This window comes from Terrapene carolina, unplaced genomic scaffold, assembly GCF_002925995.2.
Source record: "Terrapene carolina triunguis isolate 2854851 unplaced genomic scaffold, T_m_triunguis-2.0 Scaffold137, whole genome shotgun sequence".
Classification (NCBI taxonomy): Eukaryota; Metazoa; Chordata; order Testudines; family Emydidae; genus Terrapene; species Terrapene triunguis.
Window position 1 is genome coordinate 22,975 of NW_020664488.1, and position 13,022 is coordinate 35,996.

The 13,022-nt window shown below is 43.2% G+C and overlaps 1 protein-coding gene across 1 annotated transcript in view; it reads left to right on the top strand.

Annotated features, from left to right (window-relative positions):
* Nucleotides 1–2,661: 2,661 nt before the first annotated feature.
* Nucleotides 2,662–13,022, top strand: part of LOC113406759 — a 38,160-nt gene continuing 27,799 nt past the window's right edge. The window contains exons 1-2 of the mRNA XM_026653392.1: nt 2,662–2,735; nt 5,437–5,491. Coding sequence (XP_026509177.1) covers nt 5,437–5,491 — 55 coding nt within the window. The 5' untranslated portion in view covers nt 2,662–2,735. The remainder of the gene's footprint in view (nt 2,736–5,436; nt 5,492–13,022) is intronic.

Below are 13,022 nucleotides of genomic sequence, written 5' to 3' on the forward strand. Positions count from 1 at the left end.
GCATTCTGCACCTTATAGAACTGAATCATTAGCTTGCCCAGTGCAGGAGCTTGTCAAGCCCAATGGATTGTTGAGACATTCCTAATTCAGCAATTAGCCTCCAAAATAGACAGCCCCAAAACTCACATATAAAACTGGTCCTGTTCCGAATACATTTCCAGTGTCAAGTCCAAACCATTCCTGAGTTATATATGGCAAAAAAAGCATGTATCCAATTCTCATATATCAGAAATGGCATGTCCAAATCAACTAGTGTTAGGGCACAGACTCAAAAGTCCTGGATGCCTCACAATCATTTCTGCTCCACACACTATGTTCAGTTCTGGATGCCAGATACCCCTTTGCCACCCAAATCCACCGTCCCTTTTCCCATTGGACAGTGAAGCATGGCATTACTTCTTTATCTGCACTGATCCTGCTCTATGTTGGCACCATGAACATTTCAATGGTAATTACACATAAATATCAGTGGGCACAGTTAGGGTCTGGCTTAGTTAATAGAATTTCTTCATCTTTCACCTTGAAAGTGGGTGTGAGCACTAACACAAGCACTTTCAGACAGGCACATGCAGTAAGATCAAAGAGCCACCTGTTTCCCCAGGCTTTTGATTATGGCAGGCTGGATGTGAAAGTGTGTTATAATGTACGGAACAGACTGGGAACCTTGTTTTATGCTTTTTGTGCAGCGATATTGAAACAATTCAGAAGTCTTTGAAGAATTGGTTTTGGATGAAGCCAACTCTTGGCAGTATGTTGTAACACTTGATTTTAATTATCTCTTTAATTACCTAAATTATCATAGAGAAATAAGCTTTTTGTTCATTATTTATTTTACAAATCTAAGCACAATATAATAATGGGATACCAAAATCACCAGAATCACACTCTGTTCACATTGGACCTGATCTAAATGCCTCTTGGAGTCAACTGGAGTCTTTCCATTGACTGCAGTTGGTGTTGGATCAGGCCCATACAAAAGTACTGTTGGTTTCTGTGTAGTGGTTTCATAGAAATACAACAGTGTCTTCCTTTTCTCCTTTACAGAGTCTTTGACACACTTCTGCTTGCCCTCTTCAGTAGGAGTCCATTTACTTCTTTCATGAGTCCTGTGTGTCTGCCTTTGTTTTCTTGTGTCATTGGACTACCCCAGTCTTACCCTACAGGCTAATATTCCAAATGCTTCTTAACTGTTTTGGTTTCATTGTGAGGCACGTAGTATCGGTACTGAATAAATTGCCTCAAAATAGTTCAATATCTTTTTTTTTTGCCTTCTTTTTTGGTGGGTTGATTTTTTTTCTATTACTTTCCCTTCCAATTTTTTTTCCAACCCAAACTCGTAAGGTAGGAGAGCTCATTTTTAAAAACAAAATAAACAATATTTTAAACTACCCTTAGATATTATTTATTGAGATTTTATGATGCCAATGCTTATACACTTGGTGGTTTATAAAGTCTACAGGAGGTAGTAACTATGTTGATGGGAGAAGCTCTACTGCAGACACAGTCATGTCTACACGAGTCCTGTACAGATACAAAACTTGTATCCGCATCCGATCTGCGATCTGCCAACATATATATAAAGCGGATATCTGCAGATTTGCAGGGCTCTAGATATAAAATTTGGATCCACATACATCCATGATCCGCAAACATGGTCCACGGATATCTGCATCTGTGGATATCCGCAGATATCTGCAGATTTGCAGGGCTCTAGGTATAACTAAGTTGTTCTGGGGCTTGGATTTTTCACACCCCGAGCGAGGTAGTTGTACCAATGTATGTTTATAGTGTAGAGCTGGCCCTATGCTACAAATGTATGCCAGTATAGGTACATCACTTAGGGGCATTGACACCAGTAAGCCATGCAGTTACTGCCTAACTCCCGGGCCAGGTCTACACTATAAACTTAGAGCAGGGCTACACTACAAACTTGCATCAGAGCTGCTGCACCAATGCAGCTGTGTCACTGTAGTGCCTCTGGTCAAGATGCTCTAAGCCGATGGGAGAGAGCTATGCCGTTGGCTTAGTTACTCCACCTTGGCGAGAGGCGGTAGTTATATCTACACGGGGGTTAAGGTCGGTATAACTACGTCATGGAGGCAGGGCTGGATTTTTCACACCCTTGAGTGATGTAGTTATACCGAAGTATGTAGTGTATAACTGGTCTTACATGGGTTTAACTGCCCCACTCAGGGGTGTGAAAAATCCCCCCTCCCCACCCCGAGTGCTGAAGATATACTGATCTGATAGGAACAATGAGGAGTCTGGTGGATGTGGTCCACTCCCAATAATTGATTACCCTCTCTTGGTATTGACACCTCCTCATCAATTATTCGGAGTGGACCACATTCACCCTGACTGAATTGGCCTTGTCCACACTGGTTCTCCACTTGGAAGGTAACTCCCTTCTCTTCATGTGCTAGTATATCTATGCCTGTATCTGTAATTTTCACTCCATGCATCTGAAGAAGTGGGTTTTTAACCCACCAAAGCTTATGCCAAATAAATTTGTTAGTCTTTAAGGTGCCACTGGACTCCTCATTGTTTTTGTGGATACAGACTAACAGGGCTACCCTTCTGAAACCTGATCTGATGGGCTGGGGTTAATGTAGACCTGCCCTGGGGAGGAGCTGGGACTATAGAGCAAGGCGCTGTCGGGGAGGGTAAGCAGCGGAAATGATTCACCAGTGTCTTTAGCAGCCCTGGGCCCTGCCCTAGGGTTGCTATTAGCTGAGGTAAGTGTATGTTGCTCCATTTACAATTTAGCTTCGGATCAGCTGTTGGCGATTTGGCACCTTCCTGCCCCGGCTGCCAGCTGTTTGGTGGGCGTGTCTTTAACTTTCGGTTTCACTCTTAGTCGGTCACCCCGTCCCGAGCTGGGACTTTGCACCCCGCTATGATATTTTATGCCCCGCCCCACCCATCGCATGGTGGGGACCAGCGCTGGGAAGAGGGTTATTAGGAAAGTTTCTTTGGTGCTTTTCTTCTCCTGCCCCCGGCCGTGCAGGAGACCCGCGCTCCCCAGAACAACGGGGAGAGGAAATCTGCCCTGAGCGCTTCCCTCTGCGGGCCGAGCTTCCGGCCCTTTCACAATGATCTGCCCCAGCGACCCTTCTGCGGGTTCCCCCTGACCTGGGGGTGCACCCGATCCCTGGCAGGCGCAGGCGGCTTAAGGGTGTGGCCAGCACTGGGCAGTCAGACGCAAAAACCACAGCTTCCCTTCTCCCCGCAACACACCCAGCAGCGCAGCCTGCGGGAGCCCCCATGTTAGGGTGTGTACAGCTTTCTGGACTCTCCAGGTTGACGCGGCTCGGTGTGTGAGCCAGGCTTGGAGCAGAGGGGTGCATCAGGGAGAGTTCACAGAAGAAGCCTTTATCTGCAGAAGGCGCCCCAGGGGATGGGAAATGTTTTTAGTTAAACTGGGGACAGGACAGGGGTGCGTGTCTGCAAAGCAGTCCCTTCCCCTGGGACCCTGCAGTGGTTCTCTCAAGCCTCTTGGGGTATAGACAGAGAAATTATAGCTTTATATTCCTGTTTTCTCTCCCAATATTGAATTGGAACACCCTTTGTTCCCCGCCCCTCCCAAGGAGATCCAGGAGCCAGTCCCCAGGAGTCACAGACTGCTATCAGAGTAGCAGCCGTGTTAGTCTGTATCCGCAAAAATAACAGGAGTACTTGTGGCACCTTAGAGACTAACAAATTTATTAGAGCATAAGCTTTCGTGGGCTACAACCCACTTCTTCGGATGCCTCTCAGAGTTGGTAAGACAACTCCCACCTGTTCATGCTCTCTGTATGTGTGTATATATATCTCCTCAATATATTTCACTCTATATGCATCCAAAGAAGTGAGTTGTAGCCCACGAAAGCTTATGCTCTAATAAATTTGTTAGTCTCTAAGGTGCCACAAGTACTCCTGTTATTTTTACAGACTGCTATGAATCTGGATAGCATAAGCATATTTAGAAGGGTACTGAAATGTAACACTCACTACCTACTGATTGGCATCACAAGTTATAACCCAAGTTGTCTTGGGATCTTTTTCATTGTTAACAGGGCCCACAGGATTCCATATGCACTTCTAGATGAAGGAGTGCAGTAGGAAATGCTAAATTCAGTGACTAACAATGAATGTGTATTGAGTTCTGATCACAAATATTATGGTAGCCCCCAAAGGCTTTGATCGGGGTCAGACCCCATTGTGCTAGGCACTGTGCAGTTGTCATAGTCTCTTACCTTGAAGAGCCTACATCCTGCAAAGGTCTGTGTGAGTAACTTTACTCATGTGAGCAGCCCAACTGGAAGTTAATAGGACTATGTGAGTAAGGTTAGTGGGGGTGTATGTATCTGCAGGATCTAGCTTTGAGACAAGATGCAGCAAATGAGTATATCAACAAAGAACGAGGGAAGTGGGAGAGAGTAATGATAACATGGTTACTGAGGTTCAGTTGGGCATCTTGACACATGAAAATTATTCTAGGATAAGGTAAGTTTTAAATTTAAAGCATTCCAGTGTAGCTCCATGTGTAGATGAGCCATTATTAGTGGCATGCTGCTGTTTTAACTGCCTCCTCGTTTCTTAAAAAACACAAGCCAAAATAGCACTTCTGCCCATTTCTAAATATTTGAAAACACTAAAACTAGGCTGGATGAAGCACTAGAAAACTTCCTGCAATGGCCCCTAGGGAACAAACTATATGTGACCTAGCAGGTGTCTTTCATGTGCTGATACATAAGTTAAAGAACAAACATTTGTAACCAAGAACAAACACATTGGGTGTCCAATACAAACATGTGAAGTACCTCAGGTTAATTGATTTCCAGGCAGGAGTCAGTGCTTCCGAATTTTCATCCTGCTGGTAAGCTTAGTTCTGGAGGTGTTGTGTCTTCTCCACTGGTCTACATATTGATCTTCAGCTAACTACTTAGCTGAAGTAAACTAGTGTTGCTTCAATGGAGCTGCAACAGTTTTACCCAAGCTAAGGATCTGGCTTCATGTTACAATTGCTGCTACTTTTTGTGTGTCATTATACTTTGGTTTCTTGGATCAGACGATTATCTTGGAGACTTGCCTTTACCTTGGTAAAATGAGCTTAAGAAACCAAAGCAGACAGTAGCCTCTAGAGCAGTATATTCAAACAACAAGTAGGAGAGAAGGACTTTTCAGCAATTGAGTTAGATCTCTTGTAGTTGTGTCCCTGCCCTAGTCTAGCCTTTTACTGTTATGGATGAGTATTTAAGGCCCAGATCCTCAAAGATATCATCAATCAATGGCAGTTAGGCACCTTAAAATCTTTGAGGATCAGGGTGTAAACCACCTCCTGTATATCACAGAAAAATAGAATTGTCTTTCTTTCTTGGAAGTTACTGTGGTTTCTTTAATGTTTGGATTCCAGTTTTAAAGTCACTAGATGGTTAAACAGTTTTCCTTTCACAGATGCTGATCTGTTTCTTCTTGGAGATCCTGGGTAAAGGCTGCCCATTCGTTGCAGGTAATGTGCCTTTGAACTAGGCTCAGTGTGGAAGCAGCTTTAGTGAGCTTTGAACTATATTTTATAAGTGTCTGTGTTTTAAAATGTATGAAAGTGATCAGGCTCTTTGTTCTTGAGTCTGGAAGGCTATTTGCCTAACTAAATAAATTTTTAAAAAATTCTGTATGTTGGTGAAAGCAGTTGTTAAGAAGTACTATATAGTGACTGCATTGTGTGTGTCTGTATTATAATGCATCTTGGATGGGAAGTTAAAGCAACATGTAATTAACTATTTTATGTTAATTGTTACAGTTCATCATTATCTACTATAGCAACAGAGGACAAAGAGATCCTCTGCATACATGCAGGTAGAGCAGAAACCTGAGTTGAGATCCACTCTGCATGAGAACTTGGCTCAATATTTTGTGTTCCCTTTTATGTCAGTGAAAGTGTTTCCCCCTCCCCAACTACAATGGGCAGACCTGCTACTGGAATACAGGCACGTGCCATGCTGCTTCCACAGCATCTAGAGCTATTCAGTTTACAGAAGTCTACAAGAGAGTCAATGGAGTGATTTTGGAAGTTATTGATCACACAGACCCCTTGGTGAAGGTTCCCTCCATCTGCCAGGAGATGTGTCACTGCTGAACATGGAGCATTGTCCTTCATGTACAGTAACTCCTCACTTAAAGTTGTCCCAGTTAACGCTGTTTCATTGTTACATTGCTGATCAATTAGAGAACATGCTTTTTTAAAGTTGTGCAATGCTCCTTTATAACATCATTTTGTATCTGCCTGCTTTGTCCACTGCTTGCAGGAAGAGCAGCCCGTTGAAGCTAGCTGGTGGGGCTTGGAACCAGGGTGGACTGGCAGCTCCCCTATCAGCTCCCCATTCCCCTAAATTCCCTGTGTGGCAGCCGCCCAGCAGGCTATCAATTGCCGGCAGTTCAGCTGTCCCTCCCCCCACTGCCCTGTGCTGCTCCTGCCCTCTGCCTTGGAGCTGCTCCCCAGAGTCTCCTGCTGACTGTGCGGGGGAGGATGAAGGGGGGCTAATGTCAGGGTGTCCCCCTCCCCACTGCTCCTGCACCCCGCTTACCCCATATCTCCATAGAGCAGGGGTGGGGGGAGACATGACAGGGCTCAGGACGGAGGAAGCTTCCTGGCAGCAGCTACTGTCTCAACTTGCGGATCTACTTAACAAGGCAGTGTACTTAGATTGCAGTCAGTGTACTTAAAGGGGCAATGCGCATCTCTCACACACACGGTGTGTGTCTCTGTGTCTGTCTGCCATGCTGTCTCCCCTCCCTCCATTCGTGCTGCCTTGTAGAGTGTGAGACTACATTAACAACAATGGGTTAACCCATGAGGATTCAGCTGATTGCTAGTTCATCATTTAGCAGTAAGGCATTCCCTGGGAAATATCCCACCCTCTGACTTCACCACCTCAACCAAGCTTCACAATCATCATCGCTGTGTGCCAGTATTAAATTGTTTGTTTAAAACTTATACTGTTAAAACTTATATATATATATATATATATATATATAGTCTTTTGTCTGATGAAAAAAAATTCCCTGAAACCTAACCCACCCATTTACATTAATTTACATTAATTCCTATGGGGAAATTGGATTCACTTAACATCGTTTTGCTTAAAGTCGCATTTTTCAGGAACATAACTACAACATTAACTTTTAAATGAGAATAAGATATACACACAAAGAACTGACTGCATCGTGTTACAGTCTCACACTCTTCACAAGGGTTGACATAATGATCTCAGCAGCGTTAAGGCAGAAGAACATCCCAAGTGCATGGAATGTGTAACAAGAAGATGCTGATCTATTGATACAAAAGCAGAGGAGGTCACTGTTAAGGTTTTGTATTCAAGTGCAAGTTTGAGACCATTGAAGTTTTTTGTTGTGACCTTTCTATATTTTAAACCAGTGGTTCTCAAATGTATCTATGTCTGTAGTAGTTTGTGCCCCTCCAGCTGCCCAGTTCTGAAGGGAGGGCAGAGAGCAGCAGGTGCAGGCCGGGAACCTGGCTCTGAATGCAGTACCGCCGCCAGCAGCAGTGGAGAAGTAAGGGTGGCATAGAATAAGTAGACCCCTATTCAGCCCAGCACCACACCACTATACCTGGCATCATAACCCACACAGTACTGCCCATCTCTCTGGGGGCAGGACTTGGGCAGACATTGGGAATGCATTCCTAGGGTGCTGAACTTCCTCAGACTCATGCTTTTTGGGTTGAAGAACCGGTCCCTCTTTAACCATAAGAACATAAGAACGGCTGTACCAGGTCAGACCAAAGGTCCATCTAGCCCAGTATCCTGTCTACCTACAGTGGCCAATGCCAGGTGCCCCAGAGGGAGTGGACCTAACAGGCAATGATCAAGTGATCTCTCTCCTACCATCCATCTCCATCCTCTGACAAATAGAGGCTAGGAACACCATTCCTTACGCATCCTGGCTAATAGCCATTAATGGACTTAACCACCATGAATTTATCCAGTTCTCTTTTAAACGCTGTTATAGTCCTAGCCTTCACAACCTCCTCAGGTAAGGAGTTCCACAAGTTGACTGTGCGCTGCGTGAAGAAGAACTTCCTTGTATTTGTTTTAAACCTGCTGCCTATTAATTTCATTTGGTGACCCCTAGTTCTTGTATTATGGGAATAAGTAAATAACTTTTCCTTATCCACTTTCTCCACATCACTCATGATTTTATATACCTCTATCATATCCCCCCTTAGTCTCCTCTTTTCCAAGCTGAAGAGTCCTAGCCTCTTTAATCTCTCCTCATATGGGACCCGTTCCAAACCCCTAATCATTTTAGTTGCCCTTTTCTGAACCTTTTCTAGTGCCAGTATATCTTTTTTGAGATGAGACCACATCTGTATGCAATATTCAAGATGTGGGCATACCATCGATTTATATAAGGGCAATAATATATTCTCAGTCTTATTCTCTATCCCCTCTTTAATGATTCCTAACTTCCTGTTTGCTTTTTTGACCGCCTCTACATGCTGCGTGGACATCTTCAGAGAACTATCCACGATGACTCCAAGATCTTTGTCCTGACTTGTAGCTAAATTAGCCCTCATCATATAGTATGTATAGTTGGGGTTATTTTTTCCAATGTGCATTACTTTACATTTATCCACATTAAATTTTATTTGCCATTTTGTTGCCCAACCACTTAGTTTTGTAAGATCTTTTTGAAGTTCGTCACAGTCTGCTTTGGTCTTAACTATCTTGAGCAGTTTAGTATCATCTGCAAACTTTGCCACCTCACTGTTTACCCCTTTCTCCAGATCATTTATGAATAAGTTGAATAGGATTGGTCCGAGGACTGACCCTTGGGGAACACCACTAGTTACCCCTTTCCATTCTGAGAATTTACCATTAATTCCTACTCTTTGTTCCCTGTCTTTTAACCAATTCTCAATCCATGAAAGGACCTTCCCTTTTATCCCATGACAGCTTAATTTACGTAAGAGCCTTTGGTGAGGGACCTTGTCAAAGGCTTTCTGGAAATCTAAGTACACTATGTCCACTGGATCCCCCTTGTCCACATGTTGTTTGACCCCTTCAAAGAACTCTAATAGATTAGTAAAACACGATTTCCCTTTACAGAAACCATGTCGACTATTGCTCAACAGTTTGTTTTTCTATGTGTCTGACAATTTTATTCTTAACTATTGTTTCGACTAATTTGCCCGGTACCGACGTTATACTTACCCATCTGTAATTGCCGGGATCACCTCTAGAGCCCTTTTTAAATATTGGTGTTACATTAGCTAACTTCCAGTCATTGGGTACAGAAGCCGATTTAAGGGACAGGTTACAAACCTTAGTTAATATTTCCTCAACTTCACATTTGAGTTCTTTCCGAACTTTTGGGTGAATGCCATCTGGTCCCGGTGACTTGTTAATGTTAAGTTTATCAATTAATTCCAAAACCTCCTCTAGTGACACTCAATCTGTGACAGTTCCTCAGATTTGTCTCCTACAAAAGCCGGCTCAGGTTTCGGAATCTCCCTAACATCCTCAGCCATGAAGACTGAAGCAAAGAATCCATTTAGTTTCTCCGCAATGACTTTATCGTCTTTAAGCGCTCCTTTTGTATCTCGATCATCAAGGGGCCCCACTGGTTGTTTAGCAGGCTTCCTGCTTCTGATGTACTTAAACATTTTGTTATTACCTTTGGAGTTTTTGGCTAGCTGTTCTTCAAACTCCTCTTTGGCTTTTCTTATTACATTCTTGCACTTAATTTGGCAGTGTTTATGCTCCTTTCTATTTGCCTCACTAGGATTTGACTTCTGTAGGAATGTGTTGCTCCCTAATCATAAGCCTTGAAGAACGGCAAACTGTTCCCTCGGAATTGAGGCGGGAGTGACCTTGTTCTAGCGCCTATGTTTGGAAAACATATTGGCTAGCCTGATAGTACCTTTGCAGCTGGCTGTTCACGCGCTTAATAGATGAGTTTGCTATCTTGTATAATTGCACACTGCGTGTATCCTGCCTGCCTTCTGAATGGGCAAAGATGTAACCACTAAGAAGAGTTGTAAACAAAGTAAGGAGAGAAATAAAAACCCCAGGAAAAGTTTTCCTGAGAGGCTTTTGGCTTGAGGCTTTTTGCAGGAGGCTTGTAAAGCCCTCTGGCTACCAACAAACCTGGCGTTCTGTTTCCTTTCCTGCGTCGTCACCACTGCAGACTTCCACTTTTTAAAGGAAGTCTTTTTATCTCTCACTGCTTCTTTTACATGGTTGTTAAGCCACGGTGGCTCTTTTTTAGTTCTTTTACTGTGTTTCTTAATTTGGGGTATACATTGAAGTTGGGCCTCTATTATGGTCTCTTTAAAAAGCACACATGCAGCTTGCAGGGATTTCACTTTAGTCACTGTACTTTTTAACTTCTGTTTAACTAACCCCCTCTTTTTTGCATAGTTCTCCCTTTTGAAATTAAATGCCACAGTGTTGGGCTGTTGATGTTCTTCCCACCACAGGGATATTGAATGCTATTGTATTATGGTCACTATTTCCAAGCGGTCCTGTTATAGTTACCTCTTGGACCAGCTCCTGCACTCCACTCAGGACTAAATCTAGAGTTGCCTCTCCCCTTGTGGGTTCCCGTACCAGCTGCTCCATGAAGCAGTCATTTAAAGTATCGAGAAGTTTTATCTCTGCATTTCATCCTGAAGTGAAATGTTCCCAGTCAATATGGGGATAATTGAAATCCCCCACTATTATTGAGTTCTTAATTTTGATAGCCCCCCTAATTTCCCTTAGCATTTCATCATCACTATCACGGTCCTGGTCAGGTGGTCTATAATAGATCCCTAATGTTATATTCTTAATAGAGCATGAAATTTCTATCCATAGAGATTCTATGGAACATGTGGATTCACTTAACATTTTTACTTCATTTGATTCTACATTTTCTTTCACATATAGTGCCACACCCCCTCTCCCCCCCCCCCCGCATGACCTGTTCTGTCCTTCCGATATATTTTGTACCCCGGAATGATTGTGTCCCATTGATTGCTCTCAGTCCACCAGGTTTCTGTGATGCCTATTATATCAATATCCTCCTTTATCACAAGGCACTCTAGTTCACCCATCTTATTATTTAGATTTCTAGCATTTGTGTACAAGCACTTTAAAAACCACCAAGGCTATGTCTTCACTGCAAAGTTAACTTGGGTTATTGATTCTCAAATTACTTCTCTCAAGTTAGCCAAGCCTGAGTGAGAGCAGACACACTGCAAAATAACACTCGTGTTGCTGTATCCACACTGGTATTTCACTCACACTTGTGGTGGTAAAACTTGTGCGGGCGCATCCCAAGGTTTTATAGATTAAGGCCAGAAAAGATTGTGATACCATTCTGTGTAACACAGGCCAAAGAATTTCAATTAGTTACTGATGCATGGAGACTAAATACTTGTGTTTGGCTAAAGCATATCTTCCAGAAAAGCATCAGTCTTGGTCTGAAGAATGCAAGAGATGGAGAAACAGCCGTTTCCCTTGGTAGTTTGTTCCAGGATACCCAAGGACATCTATATATCAACTGGCAGAGGGCACGGAGGGTTCATAGGATTTTACAAGGATCCCCTAAATTGGATATAAACATAATAATTCACTAAAGAGTGGCATTGAGATCTCTACTGGGATCCAGTAGCCCACTTGTCATCTTAATCATTGTGCTGTGTCTGGATGGAGAATAATTAAGGAATTAATGTTTCTATGGTGAAAATTATATTCCTAGGGCAGGTAACCAGCAGGTGACAAACTTCAAACATATTCCTTGCAGGCAGGGGGTAAGAGACACTTATCTCTCTGTTTGGTCATTGTGGATTCACAGGGAAGGTCTGTTTACATACTGAACCTGATGCTAATCAAGAGAGTGCAATATCTTCATGAGAGGGAATTTCCAGGAAGAAATAAAGAGCAAGTAGGAAATCCTGTTTACGGGTAAAGTCAGTGAATTGTTGGGGTATAACTGGCAGTGCAGGTACACCCTGGATCTTTCATCTAGGAGGCAAATTGACAGTGTGCCTTGTCTCTTAAATAGAAGATCATAGCTATGCCTGGGTGTAAAAAACTGGAAGGATTTTAGGTGAGCATTGTTCCATAGGCCAGGAAAAGAACTAGTTAAGTAAGTCTAGGTTCTAGAATGCTCGATACAATTTTACTTTATATGTAACCATTTGTTTGCAAATCTTCTTTTGCTATTACTTGAGTCTCTATACTTTGTTAAACAAACTCTTACTTGATTTCACTATAAACATATCTCTGTGCTGTGTCTCTAGCGGAGCAGTGATCTGCATTGAAGCTGATAAGCTGGGGTGTGCTGATGCTTTGGAAACAGTGGATCTGTGACTACTATGCATGTCTAGTGGAACGGGGGCTGGACACTCCAGGGAGATGCTTAGAGGGCTCAAGGGTTGGAGCGTGCCTATCACTAACCTATAAAGAGAGAGGGCCCTGCATAAGCCTAGAGGGGAGTGCTTGGGTTACCCAGGGGCAGTGGAGTTGGGGAACTGACCCCCAATAGGCACAGACAAGACTTCCTCTCACTAAGGGTGGATGGTGGTGAGGTGCCTCACAATCCTGTGTACTCTCAGGAAGAGTCACAGTGGAGAAGTCAGCAGGATCTACACCCCATTTGCTCAAGGCACTTATACCAGATAACATAGCTACTGGGAGATTCAAAAGTGAGAAGGTGGGAAACAGAGAGAGAAAAAGGATTACATTTTGTTGTTTGGGGTTTATTTTAGGAAAGGGAAACAGAAGAAAAGACAATGCAAAATGAGCAAGCAAGAAACCTGAGCCAAACGGACCAGTGCTTGGTTTGAGCATCTGTGCACAGAACATGGATTAAGTATCAGGGGGTAGCCATGTTAGTCTGTATCTACAAAAACAACAAGGAGTCTGGTGCCACCTTAAAGACTAACAGATTTATTTGAGCATAAGCTTTCGTGGGTAAAAACCTCATTTCTTCGGATGCATAGAGTGAAAGTTACAGATGCAGGCATTATATAC